The sequence below is a fragment of the Miniopterus schreibersii genome (assembly GCF_964146895.1).
Source record: "Miniopterus schreibersii genome assembly, chromosome: 18".
NCBI classification, from domain to species: Eukaryota; Metazoa; Chordata; class Mammalia; order Chiroptera; family Miniopteridae; genus Miniopterus; species Miniopterus schreibersii.
The window spans coordinates 36759470-36785680 of NC_138121.1; the positions used below are offsets into that span (position 1 = coordinate 36759470).

Sequence of the window (26211 nt, forward strand, 5' to 3'; positions counted from 1 at the left end):
TACTGAGGCTTCATAAAATGCAGATTTCTGGGCCCCATGTTCAGCAAAGGGCTGCTGGCAGGTCATCTTCATCCAGGTGAGGCTAGCCCAGGTGGCCCTTTGCCCTGCATCCCCAGAAGCTAACGCACACTTGTAGAACCTTTTAATGCAAAGGCTCTCGAGGTGAAGCCATTTGCAAGGAGACCTTTTCTGAGATAGAAAAATCCCCACTTTTCCCAGTTCTTTTACTGGGACCGGTTCACCTTGAACTAGCAGTTGGGACCTGCGTGATTCCCTCCAGATGCAGCTTTGGAGCTGGCTCTCAAACCCGATTCCTGGGAGAGGATCGCAGCCCAGAGTTGAGCCGCACAAAGTGTGAAAAGGTTACAGCCCCGCGCGCAGCTCGGGATCCGTGTCTTGTCAAACGGTCCGCGTGTGTCCGTAAACGTGAGATATCGTTCATCAGCATCGGCACAGCACGGCCCTCCGCGTGGGGACCTTTCAGGTGGTTTTTACTCCTTTTTTTCACTTGCCTGTGTGGCTTGCATCTTCCACATCAGTCACAGATGTCTTTGTAATCAGAAATAACAGCAAAGCTTCATTTTTGTGGGAAAGAGATACTCAGAGCTAGAGAAACAGTTCTGGGGAAAAAGCCCGGTGGGACCACTGTCTGGCCTGGTACACGCCCGGCACCTGGGAACGGGGGTTCCTGTTGGCAGTCTGGGCAGGGCCCTTGCTTGGGTATTCTGGGCTGGCACCATCTTTCCTGTAAGCACCCGGGTCCCTGTGCCCTGCTTAGCCCAGGCCTCTCCTGGAACCTCATTCCTGGGGCCCATGTCTGGTGGAGCTCGGTGCTGCTGGTCCCCCTCCTGGGGTGGTGCCTTGGCTTAAGAAGGAGGTGGTGCTCCACCTGCCTTGTCTCTTTATTTACCACTTTGGTCATGGGTTGGCAGCACCTGGGCCCTATGGAAGCTCGACCATGTCCACGTGGAATGCTGTGGGCTTGGTCATGTCCATCTTTGCCATAGCCTCCAGTTCACCATTCACTGGTCTCTGCATTAGAAGGTGAACCCAGGGGAACTCAGAGCCCCGTGCCCTGGGGAAGCCCCTCTGTGCTCAGATGGAGCACCAGTCCCTCGGAGACTGGAATCCTTGCCCTGCCATTCTCTGGCTGTGCCACCTTCCCTCTCTGGGTCTCAATTTTCCTATCTGTGATTGAGGCTGTAACAGTACCTACCCCATAGGACAGGAGGTCACAGCGGGTGCCAGCAAGCTGGCTCTTCTTTCTGACAGAGAGGGACTTCGCTGGAAAGATTTCCAGAAACTGTTTTGGGCTCTGATCCTGGCCATGTCTTGCCTGTAACAAGTGATCATCTGACGTGGCCTGATGTGATTTCTTAGCAACCGGCTCCCTTAGTCAGCCCCGCTGTCAGCCCCTTTCCTATGGAGAGAGTTCGAGTAATTTTTTCCATTCGATGTGTGCTCGTGGAAGGGGGCCAGGGATGCATTTTCGGCAGTACCTGGCTCCTCCTTAAATTAGACCGTTTTCCATTCTCATCTCCCCAAAGGTGGTTTTCCAGACTCAGCCGTGACTCACAGCTCAGCTTACTCACAGGAGAGTCAGAAAATTGGTGAGAAGTCAGAGTTGGAGCATTGATTTTTTTTTTTAAAGACAGGAAGGTAGAAAATCTGCATTCGCTTAAAAATGACTAACTTGGGGTGTTGTCCAGCAAAGAGGTCCTGTCCAAGAGGGTCTGCTTTACAGAATGGATGTGCAAGAGTTCAGTTCGTTTCAGTGTCCATCCATCCATCCATCCATCCATCCATCCACTCAGCAAATAGTTACTGTGCAGTACTATGTGCCAGGCACTGGTCTAGTGCTGGGGATTCCACAGTGAGTAAAACAGACAGAAGTCCCTGCTCCAGGAGACCCAAGCCCTTAGGGGCAATTTATTTACTTCAGCCAGAAAGGCCCCTTTCTGCTGTGGTCCCTCCCCCTCCCCACCACACTGGTTGGAGGAAGGATCAGCCCAGGGTAGACTAGCCCTGAATCTGCTCCTCACTTGCTGCATGGCCCAGGAACATTACTGTGGGCCTTAGGTTCTAATAAAAGGCTGTCGATTGTATTGACTCTTTTTGGGGAGCCTTCTCCATCTAAAATCCCTCAATTCATTGTCCGTCCTCTTAAAAATTTTAATTATTAGCTCATCAAAAGTTTTTTTTTTATTGTGAAATATTTTAGATATAGAAAAGAGAATAGCGACCTCCCAGGACATACCCTTCAGTTTAAGGGACAGAGCACAGGTGACCCTGGGGAGCTCTCAGTGACTTCCTCTCCCTCCCACAGGGCTTGGCGTTGGTCATTTTGTGTTCATCTTTCTTCTGGAAGTGCATCTGAATGCTATGTAAATGCCATTGCTTGCATGTTTTTAACTTTCTTTAAGTGTTGTCATTTTGACCGTATTACCATAGTTTATCTCTAGCACCTTGCTTTTCCCCTCTCAGAGTCATATTTGGGAGATTTGTCCTTGTGTGGCTCTGTCTTATAGTTTTAATTGCTGACGGTGTCCACTCTGTGGATGTACCTCCGTCTTCTGTTCATGGATATGTAGATGCTGTCTAGTGTTTTTGGCTATGACAAATAATTCTGGGGTGGATGTTCTCACAGTGAACTCTCTGGTTCGGGAGTTTTCTAGCACATTGAACTCCACATGGAATGCCGGGGTCTGAGGGCCTGGCTCCGACACCCTTTCTGTCCGTCAGCTCTGCTCTCCCTGCTCTCACGTCAGGTAATTTCTTTCCCAGTGGTTCTAGGAAGTGTCTGGGGATCATGTCTCACTAGCCCCACTTGGGCCCCTGAGTGGCCAGGTCTGGGTGATGGGCTGGTCCCTGGACCTCCGAGGTGGGGACAGCCCCAAGTGAACCTGAATGGCAGGTCGGTGCCCTTGTGGCGGTGGGACTGCTGACTCAGCAGTGCCCTGGGCAGCTCCACCCATGCTTTAGGGGAGTAGCCCTCTTGCCTTTGCCTGGACTGCCTTAGAACCCACCTGTCTCTTTGGGAACAACAGCGAGTTGAGCAGGTGAATGAGCCCAGGTTCATGTTTCACTCCTGGTTGACGGGGACGACCCAGGGTGGTGATCTTCAGCGTGTCCGTTTTAGAGATGGGAACACTAAGGCTCGCAGGAGTCTTGGCAGACCCCCTGAGGTGTCTGCTCTGTCCCCACGCTCAGAGGCCAGGTGGCTCCTCTTGTGGCTCCTGGAATCAGTCCTGCTGTGTCCTAGGTGGGAGGACCAGGTGGGAGGACAGGCTGACGGCCTTCTTTCTCCGCTCACTCATCTGCCACCCTCATCACAGCATCGACACAGAATGTTGGTTACAAGTGGCAAAACTGAGGCTCAGAGACAGGAGGCCACTGGACTGACCCAAGGTCATGCCAAGACTTAGGGACAAAGCTAGGATGGCAATATAGGCGTCACCTCAGTCCCTTTCAATGCTGCATCCACCTACCCTCATCTGGGCATTTCTCCGCCCCCGATGGAGCTGGCGTGGCTGCCCAGAACCCCATTGTACCTTCTACGGGGCGAGGAGATAGGCTACTGGGTCCCCATCCCCTCAGCTACATCCCCGTGGGCTCCCCGCAGAGTCCTTTCCTGCCTTTGATGCAAATTCTCATGCTTTCCCGATAATATTCTGGGCTCTTCTCAACTCGAGGGGGTCAGCTTCGAGGCATCTCGGCAATTTATAATTCTTGAAAATTCTGTTTGGTGACATGAGTTAGCATTAATAGACACCCTGCCACCGCCTCTCTCCCTATTGTGACAAGCTCCTGGCAGAAGCCTTCTGAGACGCAGGGTAATTGCACCACGCTGAGAACGGGGAGACCACGTTGTGCTTGAGTGCGTCTCAAAAACCGTCTCCACAATAGACAGTCAGGTGCGCGTTTGCTTAGCTTCAAGGTAATGATTTCAACTTAATTCGACCCTTGATGAGGGAGCCCAGGTTTCCGGTTGGACGCAGTGTCGCGGTTTGGCCTGCCCGCCATGCCTTTGGTGGTAACAAATAATTCCTTCGTAACAAGTGCCTTTCAGAGGGTGTCTGCTGCTGACAGCTAATGTGGAATTATTGCCCCTGACTGCATTGCTGTAATTACTTCCCAGAGATCTGTCTTTGTGTTAGAAGACATTTCACACGTTAGTAACATAAGTGCTTTGGGAGAGCACGAGCAATAATTATGAACAGCCTTTCCGTGAAAATAAACCTAAAAAAATTATAAAAGCTAATGCTAAAATTGGTTAGAGCCAGGGAGGAATTTCATTTGATTCATGTATATTTATTCCAAGTGTAATAACCTTTCCTGGATGGAAACTTTTTTATTTTAAAGAAAAGCAGTCAGGATCCACGGAGTCCGCTTTCTAATTTTTGAATAATATAGACACTGAAAACTGATTAAAAGTGACACGTTGCTTGAGACTGAATAGAGAGAGCGTCATCGCGGAGCCCGGATGGGAGACATTTGCGGTAATGGAAAATGAAGTGACTCACAGTGTGATCAATAAAAAATTAGCAGCATTTAATAAAAGGTTTCTGCTTCATGTTGACTGAAGACCATCGCGAGCAGTTTGGAACCGAGTTGAGTGGTGGTGAGGATGAGCGGGGGTGTGTGGGGGGGTGCGGGGTGCGTGTGCAGAGACCGCTGGGATATTGCCCTTCTTGGCTGAGGCAGCCAGGTCCCTGGGGCGGGCCTGGAAGTTTCCATTTCTCTGCCCACTTGACCTCTGATCTGTGGTTAATCCTCCCCAGGTCTCTCCTCCTCACTGTGGGGGAATGTGTCTTGGTGAGTCCTGGGCACCAAGGAGGCCTCGCTCTCATTGGCGGGTGTGGCCCGGGATGGGTGCTCCTGCTTGGGCCCCTCAAACACGCTGTCTTCGTCCTTGGCTTTGTGGTTTCTGGAGACTCCCAGAATGCCTTGCAGCCCACTTGCGGGACTCAACACCCTCTTGGGGGCCGGAGGGAAATGACCAGTAAAGCTAGTAGGCCTTAGCAAGTAGATGAGGTCAAGTGGTGGGGTTGAAGAGCCCACTGCTGGGTGGGTCCATGGAGGGAGCTGGGGCCACCCTTCCTCTGGGTGGGGGAGGGATGGGGTCAGTGGGAGCTGGCTTCTTGAAAGCTGAGAGTGCTACCATTTGGCATGTCCCTCAGTAGCGACAACATGGTACAAACCACTCCGTCAGACACGCCCCCCTCCCCAGCTGCTTCTTGTGTTCCCGGAATGTCCCGCACACCAGGCTGTCTCCATGCCCAGGACTTGTTACTGCTTACAGGCTTCACACGGCTTTTCCACTGTGGCTGAAGAAGTGGGGCTCCCGGCCTCCCTGACCTTCCCCAGGCTACAAAGGAGAGCTGGAGCTGGAGGGTCACTGGGGGCAGCTGGCCTCTGGGTTACGACAGCAGCCGGGAGCCTAGGTGGTGGCTCCTAGGACCAAGGACAAGGAATCCTTTTCTGCTCTCTGTGTTCTGCTTAGGGAGGCGGGCAGGGCCAGGGCCTGTTCCTGGCTTTGTCCCCACCCGAGATACACAGACCAATGGCTGGATCTTTAAATGTTAGAGTAGGAAGGACCCTTCCACATGGCTTCATTCACTTGCTCATTCAACACATAGGAACTGAGCACCTGCTGTACCCTGGGCTCTCTGCTGGGTGCTGGGTGGGGGGCAGGGAGAGCAAGGTCAGGAGAACCAATGTTGACCCGCCTGCATGGAGCCTGCTTACCAGCACAGGGACCATTAGATGTGCTGCAGAAAGGACCAGGACTGCTGTGATAAGAGCGAGCACCCGGCCGGTAGGGGCGAAGGATCACTGAGCTGAGACCTGGACGCGAGGAGCAGTTGGCTGGTGAACTGCCGGCTCTGGTTTGCAGCGGAGCTCCTGTAAAGCCTGCTCTGTGCGGTCCCAGCACCTGGGGCAGACAGCGCTCTTCCTTAGTGCGGTGGTGGCATCAATGTTGTGCCCTTGGGACTGCCCCTGGCCCAGCCTCGAGCCGCTAAGGTGAACTGGTCTAAAAATTTCTGCTCCAAAGTCCAGGAGGGGCAGCCATGGCCCAGAGAGGGTGACAATGTCGTGGCCCTCGGCTCCAGGCTTGCCCAGCCTGGCCACTGGTCCTGTCTTTGGGGTACACACCCCTTCCTTGTTCCTTCTCTTCCTCCATGGGGCTCCTCTTTCTGCTATGGCCACCAGGGGGTGATTTGCACCCCAGTATCCTTGCCTTGAGCAATTAGGCGCACCAGGCCACGGCGCTGGTCACAAATTAGCTGGATTTATCGAGCTCCCCATGCTGCCCTGCTGCCCCCCCCCCCCCTTCCTCTGGTCTGCGCCTCCATCTCTTCCTTCCCAGGGGCCATCGGAGACAAAACATGACAGCAAGGAGAGGGCAGAGTGGTCACAGCCTCGGGAGGTCACAAGGAGGTAACAGCGCGCAATTTTCATGGTTCCAGGGTGGCTCTGTCCCACTGTTCTTCATTACTGCATGCAGCGAGATCGGTTCTGTTAGGATTGTGAGGCTCGGAGGAGTGACACTGTTGACTCTCTGGAAAAATAGAATTTTTTCCTTTTTGGCGGAGGTGTTTGTGATTGCTTTGTCTCTCCCTTCCTGCCCCGCTCCTCCCTCCCCACCTCCTTCCACCTACCATCTTTCCTTTCCACCCCTTCCTCAGCTGTCAGAGTTGGGATCCTAGTCTGGGGAGGCTGCCTTCTCTGCTTTTGTTGGTTGGGCTCAGCACCTGAACATCCCCCAGGAGGGTAGAGTCACGCATTCCATCAGCAGGTATCCAGACACCCACAAAGGGCAAGGTGCTGGTGCCCGGATGTCAGCCTCAGCTGGTTAAGGAGCTGTGCTTTGCTTTTTGATGTATCTACGCACCCAGAGCAGCACTGGCACATAGTAGGTGCTCAGTAAATGTCTGTTGAGTGACTAAAGACGTGCAATATTTGTCTGCTATGGCTTCAGCTGTTGGGGAGCTTATTGCCAACCAGGGCCTGTGTGGCAGAGACCTGGGGTGAGGTCACCTGGAAGGCAGCTGTATCAGGATTTCCCACAGCCTGAATAGGAGGTGATATCATTCCCATTTTCCAGGTGAGGAAACTGAGGCTCAGCAGTATAAGTAACTGAGGTCACACAGGAGTGGACTTAAACTTGGACCCTAAATCTCCAAAGAAAGAACACTTTCATGAGTGCCCAGCTAACTTCAGTGTCTCACTTTGGGCTGGAGGGGGCCTGGTGGCTCTTGCTGGGCATGCTCCCTACCCCCAGGCTGCACCCAGCCCTCCAAACTCTATTGTTTTGCCCATGCTGTTATCTTAAAACTTGACGTCAACCTTTAGTTATCCAGAGAGATGTCACACAAAAATGTGAATTTCCTTCTTTTAAAAAAAACAGCTGATATGTCTGCACTGGGCCTGTTTTTTGTATGGCAGCTATGTAGAGAGTTTGAGCAGGGTCCACCCCCTTGGGTGGGCTTATGTGCCCCTCCCCTCCTCCACCCCCTCCCAGCTCATTTTACTCACTTGCTTAATGGCTGGGCATTGGTCCACTGTGATGTGAGTATCCGAGTGGGCTGTCTCACCCATCTGTGCCTCAGTTTGCCCTCTGTGGAGCAAGTTTAATGTAACCTTGCCCTTACTGGGTCATTGGGTGATGGGTGCAAATGAAGGTCTGGTCTGGGGGAAGAGAACTCCTGACAACCGAGGAGACTTTCTCTGGAGGGTTCTAGTTATATCTGTGGTCAACCAGGGGCCTGTGGAGAGGAGGGCCCGGACCCAGGCCTGCATCGTTGGCCAGGGCGAGCATCCTAGCAAGGCTTGTATGGAGCAGCGCAGGTCACGTTCAGTGTCGCGCTGGCCGTGGCTTTGAAATTCTAACCACAGAGCCATCAGCACTGACCAGGGAGCAATAAGCACCCCGCCGCAGGCAGCCTCCTTATTTAAGAAGCAGAACTTGGACAGCAAATTAGGTGTTAAAATATTTGCCTACAGCTCTGAGTGTTAAATGTTACCCCACTGCCTGCACTGCAAATATTTTAAACCTGAAGATAAATAGTGGCTGCCTCGAGGAATTTGGGGCCAGCCGTGGGGGCACAAGCGGAGTACCTAATTGGGTTGGTGGGCTCCGTGCCCAGCTTGGCGCAGCCCCTCCCGTCCTCCGACCCGCCAGCCCAGGTGTGCGTGAGAAAGTGTTCACGGAGATGTGTCCTCTCCAAGCAGGACCAGGGCTTTGACCTAGCGCCCAGGTTCCAAAAAAGAGCTTCCTCCCCACTCTGGTCCCCAGGAACGAGCCGCTAGTGAGAGGGTTTGTAGGAAACGGGCCTGCTAGGCTGGAGTGTGCGTTCCCCTTAGAAACAATGTCGCCCCAGGGCAACCGTGTGGGAAACCGTGGACATCCTCCTGGACTGTGTGTTCTGTTTGGAGGCCCCTGCTCCATCCAGGAGACAGCCTGTGCTGAACAGGGGCTTGTGAATCAGAGTGGGCATGTCTGCACTGTGTCCCCGCTGGCTTGCCAGCGCACACCCTGGCCGAGGTCAAGTTGTGCCCTCCAGGAGGTGGGCTTGTAACTTACTCAAGGTCGCAGCGCCCATGCTGGACCTTGGGGGCCGGGATGAGGTCCTTACAAATTCTTTGACACTTGGCTCATTTTTCATTGGGTCACTACAGCAGGGAGACTGCGTACTAGAGTGCTTGGGTCAGACACAGGCCCCCCACCTTGACCTTGCTTAAGCTTTGCCACCTCACAGCGCCCTGGCCTCCTCACCTCTAAAATGCGGACTTGACGGTGCTCACCTCTTAGGGCTGCCCCCTGGCTGTGCTCCCAAGGGACCTGGCGTAGGGCAGGTGCTCAGGGTGCCGGTTGCTCATGGGGGACCCGGAGGCGCGCACCCTGGAAAACAGCTAGGCTGTGAGTTGCCCAGGGTGGAATGGGAGCCGGTAGTTAAGGTGCCAGTTCAGTCCCTTCCCTCTCCGTGCACGTGGCTTGGTCCTTCCCTGGGTGAGCTGCAAGCTGCTCCCGGCCGCCCCCAGGAGAACTTGGGTGGGGCCAGAGGGAAAGGTGCCTGTTTGGGGGAAGTTCTCCCCAACCCCCGGGGCTGCAGAAGGTGCTGCTCAGCATCACCTGCCAGGCTCAGTTCCAAGCTTGGCTTTGGGTGACCCTCAGAGCCTCCGTATTCTCATCCGCAAATAGAAAAATCGCCCCATTTACTGCCCTTCCCTATTGGGAGGCTCAGAGACCGCCGGCCCGAATGCCTGCCCTGAGTCGAGGCCTCTCAGCCCCAACCGCCTCCTGTTCCCCAGGTCCCGATGGTGCTGATGAAGCGCAGGGCCCTGAGGGACTGCATCTTCGGGGATGTCCTGCTCCCCCAAACTTCTTCAGGCCACCGAGTCTTCCTTCTCTGGCTTCCTGAGGGTCAGGCTGGCTGGCCGAGTGACCCCATGGGACCTCAGATGGTGAAGTCCCTTCCTCTGCCCACCTCCCCTCTCTCCCCCTGCTCCGCGAAGCCACCTTGCCTTCCCATTAGTAGACAGTGGCAGGGGAGGTGACAGTTCCTTAAAACAGATTTATACTCTTGGATGACTTTATGGGGTTTTGACTTATAAAACCCAAGAGGTGACACTGATTTATCTCCTCCTGAGTCAACAGGATGTACCGGACTTAAAGAGAGCTCTGTAGTGTTTGTGGTTCCTGTTGTGGGTGAGATGAGCTCTTACAGAAAGTGCTGCCAAGTAAATATGGAATATAAAAGAAGGATAACAGGGGGATAATTTAAATATGTCTATTAACTTGTGTGTTAAATAAAGTCGCACAAGCGCGGTGCTGAACGTAACGGAGCATCTGGAGAGTGGGTGTAGAAGATAAAGCCGGAGTTACGGAGCTTTTCCCTCCCCTTCAGAACATTTTTATTAAGGAAGAAACTGTAAACCAGGAACCTCAGAGCCGAGCTGGACAGTGTAACCACGGTTATGTGGTGACTTACAATATCGAAGGCTCCCCGTGATATTTCTCATTTCTTTGCTTTCTATTTCTTGCTGTCGCCAGAGCAGCAGATCCGATTTCCGGAGATAAATATGCTGCCTGGCTTTTAATGGGATTTCTGTATTGCCAGGAGTTGGCGTGTTCTGATAAAAAAAAAGAACCTAAAAGTTGTACATCCCTTAATTGGTAAGAAGAGAGATGTTTTGATGGGCCACCAATGGAAACATTGATTTTTACTGCCTCCGCGCTGTTCCAAGCAGCATTGGGCCACGTTCCCCGCCACTGAAGGTGGCAGCTGGCTCTCCGATGAGCTGATTTGTGTGCACCGGCTCTTGGTGTCGGATGCTTGGAAGTGTGTGTGCTGTGCAGACGGGAGCCGCAGAGCCCTTACACCATTATCTGTTTCTAAATTGGTATATTTATAGGACTGTGGCTTTCGCCTCGAGTCAAATGCATTATCTTCATTCCCCTTGTTTGCTTTGGTGACCAGCCCTCGGGGGCTTAAAGGTTGTGTGCTGAAGCCTTTTGCGGTAACTGCAGTGTTACGTGTGACACACGCGGCACACACGCGGCACACACACTCCTTTGCATACGTAGATATGTTTGCATCAGTATCTGCACATAATAGCGATTTCTCTCTTTAATTTAAATCAGTGCTAGTTTCTGGACGGTAGGTCTGGTTTCCAGGACCGACTGTGGGAAGAGACACCACGCACTTTGATTTTCTAGTCTGAGTCTCTGTATTTTAATGGGCAAGTTTAGCCCACTGACATTTATTGGGATTAGTGATATATTCTATGTTACACATGCTTATTTTGCACTTTGATTTACAAGTCCTGTTGATCTCTCAGCCGCAGGCTGTGTGCATTCCCCCAGCTGTGCAGGGAAGTGTGCTAGACGGGGCAGCATGTCCAGAGAATCACCTGTAGGGTTCTGGGGATGTTGCAGTCCCCTGGCTGGATGCCAGGCGCCTTACCTGTGACATGGGAATAGCAAAGCTGCCCCTCTGTGGGCAGGGACAGGACCATATGACGGCTTCTGAAAAAGTGCAGAACGCGACACCAACCCAAGACATCATTGTCCTGATCATTAACACTTTTCTGTACAGATCAGGCACTTGCCTGCACAGAGCTAAGTGGAGAGTAGGCATTTTATTTGAAAGAAATTGGTCGAATGATTCGAAGGCTGGCTCTCCCTTTCTAAACTGAGATCAGGGCACGAGTGGAGGCTCAGGTGCATTTTAAACTTGTGATTTGACTGTCCGTGGTCCTGCCAGCACGTGTCCTGTCTGGATTCCAGAGTCGTCCGACGTCTATGCAGAGAGCTGAGCCAGCATCAGCACATTTTGAGGCTTGTGTAGAGGATGAACTTGGCTACAAGGTCTCCCAGCTCGAAATCGCAAGGCTTTGGGGGAAATGAAACGTTTCAGTGCATTAGGAACAGCTGACGGGGGCTCTGGAGCAATGTGTAAGAGAATGGGGTTTTAGGAGACAAATGCTAAGGCACTGTCACCTCTCTGATGGGTCACAACCCCCAGCATCCGTGCACAGAGGGAAAGTGACAGGAAATCCCCATAGAAGATTTGCACCAAGAATTAAAGCATCTAGTTGAGAATTACAGCACCACATGCTGCAACCCCCCCCGTATATTAATATACCGAGAGGTGTCCAGAATAAGGGACCCTGGGAGGTAGAGTAATTAAATGTATCTTAATAAACGCTGGGCGATTCTTTTCAAACCCTTTCCCGAGACCCCGTCAGCTCACGTGGACTGTATTCTTCCTGTTGGCAGGAGGCCTGGAAGGAGAGCCCGAGTGTGACCAGAAGGCCAGCCGGGCGCTGGAGGACAGGAACAGCGTGACAAGTCAAGAGGAGAGAAATGAGGACGATGAAGACATGGAGGATGAGTCTATTTACACCTGCGATCACTGTCAGCAGGACTTCGAGTCTCTGGCAGACCTGACGGACCACCGGGCCCACCGCTGTCCTGGAGGTACGCTAAACAGCGCCGGGCTCTGACAGGTGGTTACGCGGGTAATTGGACATAGCAACAGCTTGAAGCCTCAAGTGAGATTAAAGAATTAATAATGTAATTTTACAGTTAATGTCATTTTATTGTGGTGTCTTGGGTACCCTGCATTCGCCTTTTAAATAATTAAAAATAAAAGCGACAGCTTTCTGGCCGGCGGGAACAGGGGGGAGGCTCTGCCTCTCTGCTCCCCCAGTCCGTACTCCGTAGTACTTGGATCTGCAGCCCAGATTTCTGGAAGGCCTTTTGGAAACCCAGCAATTAAGAGGTTGTTAGTACTCAGTTAAGCAGCTTAAGTGTGGAGAGCTGCATGAAGGATGAGCTTTGAGGCAGGGCTTGTGGTGGGATGGGGACAAGTTCACAGGCCAAGAAGAGCCTGTGCGGAAAGAGACCGGGTTTCGCCTCCATGCTTGGCCTCCTGCTTGTCTGAGTGGCTGGTTGCTGCTGCACCAGATGGTAGTCCTGTTCCCTGTTTCCTCAGTGCCTCTGAAAAGGTGGGCAAGGCCAGTGTTTTACAGGAGTGATTTAAGACTTCACAAGTTCTGTGTGACTGTGTGTCTGGGACACAAGGGTGGGGGTGTGTGTGGGATGTGGGATGGTGGCATGTGTATTCCTTGGAGTCCACACTCCAAGGCAGTCATGCTACAGGGCTCTGAGTTTGGAGCATCTGTGTTCATTACACAGCTATCCCCAGACATCTTCTTCCATTGTGATTGTTGGATGGAAATATCTTGGATGAGTGTTTATGGGGAAAGGACCTAAAATCTCAGATGAGTATTCTAAAGGGGACTTGTCACCTGTTTTGGGGGGGAAATTTGCTGGTTAAGAAGTAGGTTGGGACTCAAAGCTCTCACTTTTCCTACTTTTCATACCATCTCGGAAGTTTGAAAGCCAAGTGTTTGGGGAACTGCTATAACTTTCCCTCAAATGACATTCATACCTGCACAGCCCTGGCTAGACCAAGTGCCCATTCTCAACCTCTGAAGGGAACAGATACCCCAAAGCAATGCACTCAAGAGGACTCTTACAGGTTTGGACTTTTGAGGGCTCAGCAAATCAAACCCCAGTCATTTGGAATTTGTGATAGTTCAACCACAGGTAGAGGCAATGGCCGACATATGATCTTAGACTACTGAGGCACTGAGAGGGAAAGGTGATTGCTTGACCAAGGTCACATAGAGATTTGGTGGCCAAGCCAGGACCTCTTCAGGACTCTAGGTCGTGGACTCCATCCTGCTCAAGAATGTCATAGATGCTGGTGTATTTCTTTATTTAGCCAGGACCTGAGGTGGAATCTAACCTGTAAGAGAATTAAATATTGTAACTTACTTTTAAAACAACCAATGAATTGATCTTCTAGCGAAAAGCCATTCTCTTTATTCCTCTGAGGACCCCCATTAAGCCCAGCTTTGTTGATCTGCAGCCATTGCCCTGAGGCCCTTCCCCAGCATGGCTCTGTGCCCCTCCCTCCCCTTCTCAGAATTGAGGGGATTTTTATGTCTCCCGTCACACTTTTGAGATTGGTGGCATTTCTAGGTGGAGAAGAGAAGACATGGAACTTTGGGGCTATATATGGAGGTTTGTGCTGGAAATAAGCTAACTATGCTTTGTTCAGTCCTGGGCAGGATTTTCTTCCCAGTGGCTGTCTCTCCTCTCTAAGCCAGACTTTCGCTGAAATCATGGCAGCCCCGGGTGCAGGGAATCCTGCCATCCCTAGCGATGCTGGGGTGTCCACTGAAACGACTGCTCGCTCCCTAACAGGATCCCATTAACGACCTCCACAGGGACATGGGAGCTAGGATATTTCCCACCCTGGAGCACTGGAAGGGAGTAAGAAATTCCTGGAAAGGGTATAGGAAATGATCTCGCCGAATAGCATCCCCGAGAAATTCATTACCACCCAGTACAGGTGTCACCCAGTGTGGGAGAGTGTCCCTGACATGAAGAGATAGGTGAGGAGTTATTTCCCCCTGGGTCGTAGGTTCTCAGGGTTACCCAGTGACAGGGAATTGTATGCGTATTATCCATAGTGGGTCCCTACCACCTTTTGGTCGTGTGGTGGTTCTCAAACTCTGTCCCCAGAGGGGGCTCTGACACCCACTACTTAAAGGTCTGTTTTATACCCTTAGCATAAGATATTTGAAAATGGGCTTCTGCTTTAAAAGTTTGGACCGGCTACAAAAATGCAAGAGCAGGTGCTCCCAGGCCAGGCTCATGGGTCTGCTGGGGGCTCAGCATTGGCCATCCAGTAACAGCTCTAGGGACAGGCACCGCTGTCCCCATGGAGGCCACTCTGGAGGGACACTTGATGGCCCAGCCGAGATTACTCCAGGGAGGACCATGGTGTGCTGATATTTCTGCGTCTCTGCTGTTGAGAATCTGGGGCCTGAGGGCAGTGACACCTGCGACTCCTGCTGTGTGCTCCTAGTCCCCTGCAGAGGGCTGTCGCCCAGGAATGTGGAGGCACCCCTCTCCCAGGCAGGTGTGGGGAAGGGCATGTTGGGAAGAGGCTGTGTGGAGGGGTGTGGGGCGATCTTGAACGTGGTTCTTTAGAACTTCCTTAGCAGAGCGACCTCCGGGTTCTTAATGTGGCGGCGGTGGTGGGGTGGGGGACAGTGGTTGCTCCATAAGAATCAGGGATGGAGGGCAATTGCAAACTAAACTCCAGACAGACACAGCTTTTTTGAATGCTCAAGTTAAAAAAATATAAGAGGAGGGGAATTTGTTCAAATAGTGACAGCAAAAAAAAGCAAAAAGCTCCCTGTGGCTTTATTTCGAGGATCAGCCCTTGGCTGCCCTGCCTTCCCTAGGACTGCGACCAGGGAGTGTGTCGCCAGCCCCTTAGGAAGGACAGACCCTCCTTCTCTGGCAGAGGCGAAATGCTGCTGCGTAAAGAACTGGGTGGGAAGCTAATTACACTGTGGTTTATTCAGCTGTGGCCAGAGTGACCTGTGGGCCCTAATTACAGGGCTGGGGCTCGTGGAGGCTGGCACCTCTACCAGCCTCGTTCCTGTCTGCAGCTGGCTGGAGCTTGCTTTGTGTGCCGGCTCAGGCCCTTTCCAGCTCCGGCAGCGTGGGTGGGGGGTGGGGGCCCTCCCTGCCTACTGCTTAGGGTGCCCCTCGTACTGGTTCCATTTTGGCAAAACAGAGCGGGCGCGGGCCAGCCACTGGGCGATGTTCTGCCAAGTGCACAGGTGCAGGGTGCCAGTGCCTTCTGCCCACTGAGCGTGTACACAGTGCCCGGGTGTCAGCCGACAGCTCGCCGTGCAAAAAGGCCTGGGGGCTCGAGCCCAATTAATACCCCACATGAAGCGCTCCCCTGCATGCAAACAGCATCCGCTAGAAAACATGGACCAAGCACGGGTGCTGCTTCCAGGAGCCACAGAATGGATGCAGACCAGGGAGCCAATCCGGGAAGAAATGTTCCAGTGTTTGGAGGGGACACAGAGCCTACCACCGGTGGACACAGAAGACATTTAAATAAGTGAAAAGGCAGACCTTATCCTTGGGTGGAAAGATCAATAAATACGTTGATGTCCCCTTAATTAACCCATTAACTTAACCTTAGCCAATGAAAGGGACATAGGATTGGTTTAGAAATGAAAAGCTGATTTTAAAGTTCAGAAGGAAAGACAGGCCTGCAAGAACCGAGGAAATTCCAAAACAGAGGAATGATGGGCGGCTGGTAACCAGGGCAGGTTTTACCCTGTGTTTGGAAGCTGTGGGATCCTAAGCTCTGTGGGACAGACCAGGGGAACTGAAAAGAAACCCGGAATGGACCTGAAGAGACGGACATTAGCGTGTGAGAAGGGTGTCACTGCACATTAATAGGGACGGACGGGTCACTGAGTAATTGGGATTGGGATGAAGAGGGTAGCCGTTCTGAAAAAAGGAAATTGGATCCCTTCCTCCTCTTAACACCAAAAAAATCCCAAATGGATCAGAAATCCAAACATAAAAAGAAAACTTAAAAATACTCAAAGAAAACAAGTAAGTTTTAAAAAAATATAATAGTATTAGAGGGGGAAACCTTTTCTAAATATAACCCTAAACCCAGAAGCCATAAAACAAAAGACAGAAATATTCAATGACATAAAAATAAAACATTTCTGCATTGCCCAAACCACAGTAAATCAACCAGGGGCACATAACACAGGCTGAAGAGAGTTTTCTGAAGGCACAAGGCGCTCCTACCAACGCTAAGAGAATTTCCAATAAATCAACAGGAAGCAGGGCAAAGGCCAGGCTCCCCAAGGCCAGTGCCCATGTGGATTGGTTGGTGTCCCACTGGTCTTTAGATATTTTGGATATCTTCTGTGTGCAAAGGACAGAAATGGAACCAGAAAAAGAAATACCACAGATCTTAAACATTTAGAAAGATTCAGAACTTCCTTTATATGAGAGAACTGTGAACTTAAAGTATCAGGAAAATACCATTTTTTTAAACCTACCAGATTGGCAAAGATCTAAAAGTTTGCCAGCCCATCTGCTGGTGAGGATATGTGTTCTCAATGCCAAGGTTTCGGGCCTTATTTTCCTCTCTGTACCCAGGGTAGCCTTGGCCTGTGGCTAGAGCACATAGTAGGTGCCCAATAAATGTTTGTTGATCTTGTCCTCAAGGAGGCTACAGGCTATGTGGGGGACAGAGGTGACTGCAGTGAGGCCAGCAGTGGGAATGCCATGGATAAATGGCTTTGAGGTATGAGATAGCAAAAATAAAGGTTCCACATACTGTGCCCAGGCATAGTAGGTCTTCAACTAATGTGGAATCAGAAGGGGAGTTTAGAGCAGGAAGAGATGGTTATTCATTGAACAGATATTTATTGGGCATGTACTGTGCATAGCGACCCCTCTGCGTGCTAGAGATAGAGGAGCTGTTATTACATGAAGGGTAGCTCAGTGGAGAAGGTAATTGCTTCACAAAAGCGTTCTTTGGTGAGATGAAGCGCCATAGGCGGCCTTTAAGTAGCCTCTGTCCCCAGGGCCTTAAAGGTGTTTCAGTGCACAGGGATGCCACCCCCCACGACTCTCAGGGAGATGCTGGCTGCGTGTGTCAGCCTGCTAGTGCGCTGCTATGTGGGAGGGAAGCGACGGGAGGGTGGCCGGCCTGGCCAGTGGCGAGTGTGGCACCTTCCCTGAATTGCCTGCTCCCTGCTGCGCTTGGGCAGCTCCCTGGCTCCTGGCGGCACCATGCGGGGAGCTGTTTTCACCTGAGTCTGCAGGGTTACCGGATGTGCCCCCCCGACTCGGTCATGCAGCGTGAGCGCTGCTATCACATTGTTGGGTCTGCAGGTCTCTTCAGAACTGGACAGCCACTGTAACCATGTGGAAGGCGGGGGTCAGGGAAGAACCCACCTTTCCTTTGGAGTCACTTGTGTGTCGTGAGCCTCTGGTTTCTGAGTGCTCTCCACAGTGCCGGCTCTTCTGCTTCTTTCCCAGCCGGCCAACTTCACTGCCTCGGTGGGTTTCTGAATCTTTGCGCCTCCTGGTTCTTTTGTGTACAGGGTGCACCAGAGTGGAGTCTAGGGTGGTGCCTGACATCAGGGTTGATTTTGCGGCAAACCCACCCCCCATGAGCCTCAGTGAGTGGCCCCTGGAGACGCTCTGGGGAGGGAGAGCCCCGATTTCTGACCCTTTCCTAGAAGCAGCTAGAGTTTCTGGTCGCTTCCCTTGTTAGATACCCAGCAGGACCCCGAGGTCCTGGGAAGGAAAGAGACACCCCGAGCGGGCCTCAGGCTGGCTGCGAGTGTGTCCCTGTGTGATGTGGGTCCAGCCTGTGGTCATCCACTCAGCTGGGAAGTTTCCAGAGGGCACCTGTCACGTCAGCAAGTAGCGATGCAATGCCTGTTACATGCCCAGGGCTGTGTGTGAGAGAGTCCCCGTCAGCAGGGAATGTACAATCCAGCTGGAAGAGGAAGTCGCCATGACCCTTCGGGCTGCCTGGCACATAGCAGGTCCTCAGTTAATGTGTCACCTACATAGAGACTCGATGCAAACTGACAAGCAGCAAAAAGCAGACTCTTTGGCTAAAGGAACCGAGAAGTAGGGCCGGCCTCAGCACATCCCTCCAGGCTTCCCGGGGATGTGCCCCAAAGCTGTCTCCACAAACACTGTCACCCCCTCGCAGCAGCGAGGTGTCCCCAGCACCTCCAGGCTTGCACCGTCCAGTTACCTTCTGATTGCCAGCACGGAAGTCCTGAGGGGACTCCTGGTGGAGCAGCCCCAGCCAAGGCTCACCCCCTAGGGCTGTACCATGGCCAGGGGGAGACAGCTCTGCATATAATAGTCGGCGCAGGGTGGGGGAGCTGGGGCAGCTCCCTGCACCCCTGGGACTGAGAGCTGGGCCGGGGGCTGCCCAGGATGGCGGCCAGGAAACACGGTGTCTTTTTCAGGGGGAAGGGATTGTATGCCAGCAATGAGAAGAGTAAAGTAGTTGAATCAAGTACCAGGTTGTTGACTATCGACGAGCAAGTCTATTCACTTTGTTTTCGATAGTGTTTTGTTATCTCATAGCATTTTAGGGAAGCAGATTCCCCAAAGATCAGCTAACCCAGTGGTTTCCATCCTTATTGTCAAACCCAACCAGTCTGTACAGTGGATATGCAGAGCTCTCCCTTAAAGATTTGGAAGACTCTTCCACCTACCATCTACCCTATGGTCCCCTCAAACCTCCAGGAAGCTCCAGGGCACCTGAAAGCACAGATTTTTTGGAGGGTTGGGCTCTTTTGTGAGGTAGGACTTGGCAGAGGTCACATGGGGAGGTGGTGGCTTAGCTGGCACTCCCCTCTTCCCCAGGGGCATCTGATAATTTCTAGGAGGCCGTGCAGTGCCCAGGGTGGCCAAGGGACTGCTGCTAGCTCAGCACCCACGTGTTCTCTGATGGGTAGGGCCTCCGTGTAGCTCCTGTCTGGCCCAGTGGCTGTTTTGGGGGGGAGTGCCCCACACCAAGCCTGCTAACTGGTGTGGACTCACGAACTCACACCAGTTAGACTGTTTTCTTGTTTCCTTCTTGTGGAGGAAAGACTTTGACCTTGGATTCTTAGTAACTCTGTGGAAGTTGTGCCCCCACCTTGGGGGTTCTGCAGAAGCCAGCCCAGCCTCTCTCCCCCAAACCTCTGCCTCTTGGTCCTTTGGCAGTAGAGCTTGGGGCCAGGGGCCAGTCAATGCCCTGGTGACATCCACCGGCTGCTGGGCCTCTGGGACATCGTGTCCAGGCTGTAGGCTAGGCTGGAGAGAGGCTGGATGCCATCAGGTTAGCTCTTGGGCCTGAGATGCTCGGGTGCCCAGGTGGTGTGGGGAGGGGCTTTGACATCAGTCTGCTGTGCGCGCTTCTCAGAAACCCGGCGTCACCAGAAGGTCACATCTCCCACAATCGGCTTCCAAAATCTCAGTAAGATATCTTCCTCTTTATTCTATAGGTGTTTCAATAATAAGACCCCCCCCCACCACCGCATGTATACATGTACGGCTGAGTCACTGAGTAGCTCAGGGGCAGGTGCGTGGAGCCTGTCGGGAGCCACAGCTCTTCCTCTCCCGCCAAGGTCTGCGTTCTCACTTGTCCAGCACTCCTCGCCCTTCGTGCACCTTCATCTCCCCTCTCAGGCGGAGACCGAGCCCCTCCCTCTGGCTGCTGCCTTCTCCTGGAGGTGCTGGTGCTATTTCCGGATCCTGTTGGGCATAAAAATATGAACGTTGTGTTTCCTGGAAAATCGGCCTCAGTGATCTCCACCTTGCTGATGGAAAAGCTCTGAGACATGCCCGTAGGTGAAGATAGGAGGAGCCTCTGGCTGCAGCCTGGTCTGATTTTGGGGTAAAAGAGGCAACAAGAGGGGAGTTGTTCTGCGTGAGTCTTATTGATGACCTCCTCCCACGTGCCTAGTGCCCCCAACTCTGGCACCCAGAGAACCAAGCACACCCCTGGGCAGAGGAAAAGCTGCTGCCTAGAACCAGAGTGTCACCTTGAGCACCTACTATGAGCTAGGAAGTATTACAGACACGGGGATGGCGTGGTGAGTGGAACAGACAACCCATTTTAGTACACTTGGCCCCTCACTGACTTTGGCCAGGAGAGTCTTAAACTAACCTGTATTTTGTTCTAGAGAATGGGTTGGTTTCCTCTGTAGTGTAGCTGAGTACTAGCCAAGTCCTCAGGAGCAGTGTGGGAAGGAAGTTCACATGAGTAGCCAGCACTGCAGGAATGGTTAGTGCACTCCCAGGCTGTGTTAGTTAGTGCGCTCCCAGGCTGTTAGTTAGTGCACTCCCAGGCTGCGTTAGTTAGTGCCCTCCCAGGCTGCGTTAGTTAGTGCCCTCCCAGGCTGCGTTAGTTAGTGCGCTCCCAGGCTGCGTTAGTTAGTGAGCTCCCAGGCTGCGTTAGTTAGTGCCCTCCCAGGCTGCGTTAGTTAGTGAGCTCCCAGGCTGTGTTAGTTAGTGAGCTCCCAGGCTGTTAGTTAGTGCGCTCCCAGGCTGTGTTAGTTAGTGCGCTCCCAGGCTGCGTTAGTTAGTGCGCTCCCAGGCTGCGTTAGTTAGTGCGCTCCCAGGCTGCGTTAGTTAGTGCGCTCCCAGGCTGCGTTAGTTAGTGCGCTCCCAGGCTGCGTTAGTTAGTGCGCTCCCAGGCTGCGTTAGTTAGTGCGCTCCAAGGCTGCCTTAGTTAGTGCGCTCCAAGGCTGTGTTAGTTAGTGAGCTCCCAGGCTGCGTTAGTTAGTGAGCTCCCAGGCTGCATTAGTTAGTGAGCTCCTGGGCTGCATTAGTTAGTGCGCTCCCGGGCTGCATTAGTTAGTGAGCTCCCAGGCTGCATTAGTTAGTGCGCTCCCAGGCTGCGTGCGTTAGTGCCCTCCCAGGCTGCGTTAGTTAGTGCGCTCCAAGGCTGCATTAGTTAGTGCGCTCCCAGGCTGCGTTAGTTAGTGCGCTCCCAGGCTGCATTAGTTAGTGCCCTCCCAGGCTGCGTTAGTTAGTGCGCTCCCGGCTGCCTTAGTTAGTGCGCTCCAAGGCTGCCTTAGTTAGTGCGCTCCCAGGCTGCGTTAGTTAGTGCGCTCCCGGCTGCCTTAGTTAGTGCGCTCCAAGGCTGCCTTAGTTAGTGCGCTCTCAGGCTGCGTTAGTTAGTGAGCTCCCAGGCTGCGTTAGTTAGTGCGCTCCAAGGCTGCATTAGTTAGTGCGCTCCCAGGCTGCGTTAGTTAGTGCGCTCCAAGGCTGCGTTAGTTAGTGCGCTCCAAGGCTGCATTAGTTAGTGCGCTCCCAGGCTGCGTTAGTTAGTGCGCTCCAAGGCTGCGTTAGTTAATGCCCTCCCAGGCTGCATTAGTTAGTGCCCTCCCAAGGCTGCGTTAGTTAGTGCACTCCCAGGCTGCGTTACTTAGTGCACTCCCAGGCTGCGTTGCAGAGGCTGAGTTAGTGTACTTAGAGGCTGTTAGTATATGTGGAGGCTGTGTCAGAAGCAGGATGAAGGAGGTGATTGCCCTGCTCCAAGTGTCACTGGAGAGAGACCTCAGAGTCATGCTTGCAAAGATTCTTGGTGGACATTTTCAGAAAAATCAAACCCTAATGTGCTTACAACAAGCTGGGGAATTTAGTGGAAACAGAAATCCCAGATGTAGGGCTAGCGTCAGGTGCGGCTGAATGCAGGCGAAGGCCTCACCACTAGCCTCTCCTGGTTCTGATGAATGCTCTGGCCCAGGCCTAGTCAGGTGCTCCGAGGTGGAGACCCAGAGGTGTTTCCCAGGGGAAGTCAGGGTGCTGCTAGCAGAAGGAGAGGGGGCATGGGCGTTCGTCGGCAGGAGCGTCCCAAGGAAGGAAGGTGCTTTACCTCCAATGGTAAAGATCCCAGCATAGGTGACCTGACCTCAGGGACAGGCCAGAGCTTGGCCAGCCCCGCCGGTTCAGCTGGTGTCTGTTGTTATGATGGTGACCCAGTGGTTAGTAGTTTTACTCGCCTTTGGGTGAGACATTAATGGAGGGGCTGCCCAGTGGAAGCTCTGGTCAAAGTGTGTGGGGGGAGACACCCTGACCTCTCTCTCCATTCATCTAGGCACTCCAAGGGACAGAACCAGGACCAATTCTAGAAGCCACAGGGGCCCCACACATAAGGAGCAACTTCCTGGTGGCGAGAGCCTTTTTAAAAACTTGGAGGTGGGCACATCAGATGACCACAGGGGCAGGGGAGTGGGATGCAGAGGTGAGGGTCAAGGGGCTGTCACTGAACTCTGAGGTCCTGTGATTGGTGTCCCTAACATGACACCCTAACACAGAAGAATAAAGAACATCCCCAAACAAAATGAGAAGCCAACCAAATGTCTCTCCCCCTGGCCAGGGCGTGTGATTCAGGGAGTGCAGCCAGCAGGGGCTCAGCCTTTTCTCCCTGGGGCTCCGCACTGGCCTGGTGGCCTTACAGCTGGGGTGGTGCAGGGGCTGGGGGGCTGCCAGGGGTGGGGGGCAGGAAAAGAGCAAGGACACCTGAAATTGAGCACTGGTGCTGGTCTAGAATAATGCTGAACTATTGCTTGAGCGTTTTGGCAGTGTCTTTAAAAACTGTGTACCAGCCTAGGGAAAGATGTACAGGGGATTATAAAATGCTTCATTTTCTGTTAAACAGTTCTCTTTTGGAGTTGACGGGCTAGAATTTGGCTGCCTTTGGAAATGACATCATTGCTTGGGGGGGCGCATCTGGGAAGAGTGAGGCTCTGAGGCCGCTGTGCAGGTGGGGAGATGGCGACTGGCCTGGTGGGGCGCACACACCCGGGCCCTTTCCCTCACCCTACCATCTTGGATGCCAGAAGTCTTGGCCTAGCCAAGTAGTGGGCTGTGCACCTCAGCACTGCTGAGTTACGGGTGCTGAGTTAAGGTCAGATCTGTCAGAGTGGTACCTGACCCCCTGAGGGCGGGTAGGGGCCGAGTGGTGGTGGTGGGGGGGAGGGAGGAGGCTGAGGGGAAGGCAGTAGGGGGACGGGGGAGGACAGATGGCTGGCATCTGCCTGTGGCCTCCCAACCCCTTCCCAGCATCTGTTCCCAGGGCAGCTTTTACCTGATTCCTGCTGCACTTAGAATGAATCCACCCCACCGACCTGGCCTCTCCTCCTCCCATTCGGCTCCTCCTCCTGAGCCTTGGACAGGCTGTGTTTGTTTGCAACACAGGGCCTTTGCACAACCCCTGCCTCCACCTGGATGCTCTCTCAGGTTTCATATGGAGAGCTCCTTCACAGTGCTACCTACTGAGAGTGGCCCTCTTAATCCCCCCCCCCCCCCCCGCTAAGGCTCTCCTTCACTCTCGAACAGACCACCCCACTTGATTTCCTTTACTTCAAATTTTCTTTATGATTTTCTTTTAGATTATTGTGTTTTCTACTAGAAGGTGACCCTCTGGAGAGCAGTGTCCTGCTCTGCCTTTCTCATGCCTGCATCAGTGTCTGGCCTGGCCCAGGGCCTGGCACATAGTAGGTGCTCAGGAAATAGTTATTGAATGATTTGTTGGAAGTGGCCTGGATGTTCTGTGGGTCACTCTCTTAGGTGGCCTAGGACCAGGATTTCTTGTGGGCAGTCTGCTCTGGTCTGGAGACTCCTCCTGTCAGATGCTACCAAACCCCACATGTCCCTCCCACCTCCCTTTCTGCCTCAGAAACAGCTCTGCTATCTGCTTGCTGGGGGTGGAGGACAGGGACCACAGACCAGACCAGAGGGTGCATTCTGCTCCTCCCGGGGATAAGGACCCTTTCCATAGGAGACCTTCAGTTTTTATTAAGTCCCTACTGTGTGCCAGGCCCAGCTCAGTGCTGGGGATAGAGTGGATTCCTGCCCTCAGGAAGCTTCGTTTTCGGGGAGAGATAGACAATAAAGAGGCGAGTGGATAAATGCATGGCAGACCGGGATGCTCAAGGGCTAGATCATTGCAATAGGGTTTGTGTCCCCAGGAGCTACTGTCTCCCAGGGGAAGAGAAGTGCTGCTGTCTGGGTGCGATCTGAGGGGCACTGAGAGAGTGGCAGGGAAGAGACCGGAGGTATTCTTTGGAAGCGACCATCTCGTGGACTCACACCAGGGCTGACTATTTCCCCAGTGGACAGAGTGGCAGAGTTGCAGGCAGTGGTCATCGACAGCCCATCTGGCCAGGTCACAAAAGATAGGGGCTGGTGCCCGGGGCCCGGGGTAGGGGAGTGATTCATGAGGTTGGTCGTGCCCGGCCCGCCTTCACTGTGGGCCACGTCCCGTCACCGACTCCGCCACGTCTCTGCTCTCACCAATGCCCTATGTTACATTGCTTCCTTAATGTCCCTTTATCACACTCTTAACAACACCTTCTCAACATATGCACTTAAAAATTGTTTCAAGGATACCCCCTTTAGGGTCCCAAGAGAAAACAGATGGAACTCTGCAGCACAGTCATTGAGGAGCATTTAATAAAGAGCCCTTTACAGAGGTAGGCAGGGTGAGGGGAAGCCACTGGGGGTAGGGAGCACCTTGGGGACATCCTAGTGATGACGACATCACAGAACCTGATGGGGCAAAGGGAGGAGCACTGGCCAGGACCTGGAGAGAGCAGCTGTCGGAGGGGCCCCCCTGCAGAGGAGGCTACGGCAACCTGTGATAACCCAGGGGGCATGCTAGGGGACAGATGCCCCTTTTCTTTCTCCTTCTATCCTCCAGTCTCTGCTGGGACCACTGGCTGGACCCCGCAGGAGGCCCGATGCAGACAGGCCTGTTGGTCAGCCTCCTGGACACGGCAGTCGGGGTAGGGGAGGTAGAGGCCGATACAGAGGGACGGATAGCCAAGGCCATGTGCAGGGCCCCTGCCTGGGTCGGCTTGGGTGCAGCTGAGAAGTCACATTCTGGAGATGAACCCCAATTCATGGAAGGGGACGTTTCCCATACGGATGTGTTTGGGGAGTGGGAGCCACACCATTTCACTGTGCCGGTTTTGGCTCTGGGTCATGGCACTGGTCACACTGTGCCGGTTTTGGCTCTGGGTCATGGCATTGGTCAGCGCCTTGGTCTTGGGCTGTAAGACCACAGATTATGACAACAGACGAGCAAATTTGTCAGACAGGAGGCCCCAGTCCTGGCAGGTGTAGCTGCTCAAATCACGGCCCGAGCTGCCAAAACTTTGTTATTTGTATAATGGAGAGCTGCGTAGTTTACCGTTCGATTAATGCCATTTACCTTGTAACGACTGGAGAAATTGGTAAGGAGGGCACTCTGTGACCCTCACCCCCTCAGCAGTGTCAGGCCATTTGTGGCTTCACTGGGACAAAGGCAGGGGAGAAGTCAAGGACGGCGGAAGGTCAGGGTGCTTCCAAGGAGCCTCTTTGTTCATTATGTGTTTCCAGCACGTGCCTTCGTTTGCCGCTGCGCCGGGGGACCCCCAGGGGCCGAGGCCGGGGAGCCCGGGCCCTGAGCACCGAAGCTATTTTTATTTGCGCGCAGGGCGCGCGGCTGTGGCTGGGCAGGCCGAGGTCCAGCTCTTCCCCCGCAGAATTGGATATTAAGGTGGAATTAGGAGCTCGAGCCTGAGCAGGTCCCTGCGGGTGATGCGTTCGGGATGCGTCGTGACCTTGCAGACAGCTTTGCAGACAGCGGCGAGGGTGGATGAAGGGGCCGTTTTGGGGGACAGCCCCAGGCCCCCGCGCAGCCCCGGTGTTCGTCTCTGAGCAGCTTGCGAATTGTTTGTCTCCCCAAATCAAATTCTCTGCCTCTGTCTCTTTTTCTGCGACGCATTCCCCCGCTGGACATTCCCGAGCGCGTCCCTCTCCTCTCAAGCAGCTCGGCGGCCCCGCCCTGACCCGTCACTGTGGAAAGTCCCCGTTTCTCTGATGACTCATGAACAGTCCAGTGTTATTACCAGGATGGGGCTTTCAGGCCTTCTTTATGTAGAAAAATGCCAGACGTTATTAAATATCACTAACACATCAATCTTTCTGTTTGTAACAATTTCAAAGGTGACAGATAAGGCTGGAATCTCCTTCGGCCTGCCCCTCCCCCAGGTTAATTGCTGTCACCATCGTGGCCTGCATACTTGGAAACCTTCCACTGCAAATTTACATAATGCCACGTTCATAGACCCCGAGACACGGTAACATCTCTGAAGTCCAGATAAACCTTAGAGCTAGTGGCGTGTCATGGTTTGACAGTGTTCTTTCTTTAATGATATGTAATAGTGTATTTTACAATCGATGGTGTCTTAGATTTGGTGAAATATAGTGTAAGTGTATCC

The 26211-nt window shown here is 53.1% G+C and overlaps 1 protein-coding gene across 1 annotated transcript in view; it reads left to right on the plus strand.

Annotated features, from left to right (window-relative positions):
• The window catches only part of ZNF423 (zinc finger protein 423), a 271340-nt gene that overhangs the window by 74767 nt on the left and 170362 nt on the right, over positions 1-26211 (plus strand). Inside the window, exon 3 of the mRNA XM_081119389.1 lies at positions 11786-11986. Coding sequence (XP_080975515.1) covers positions 11786-11986 — 201 coding nt within the window. The remainder of the gene's footprint in view (positions 1-11785; positions 11987-26211) is intronic.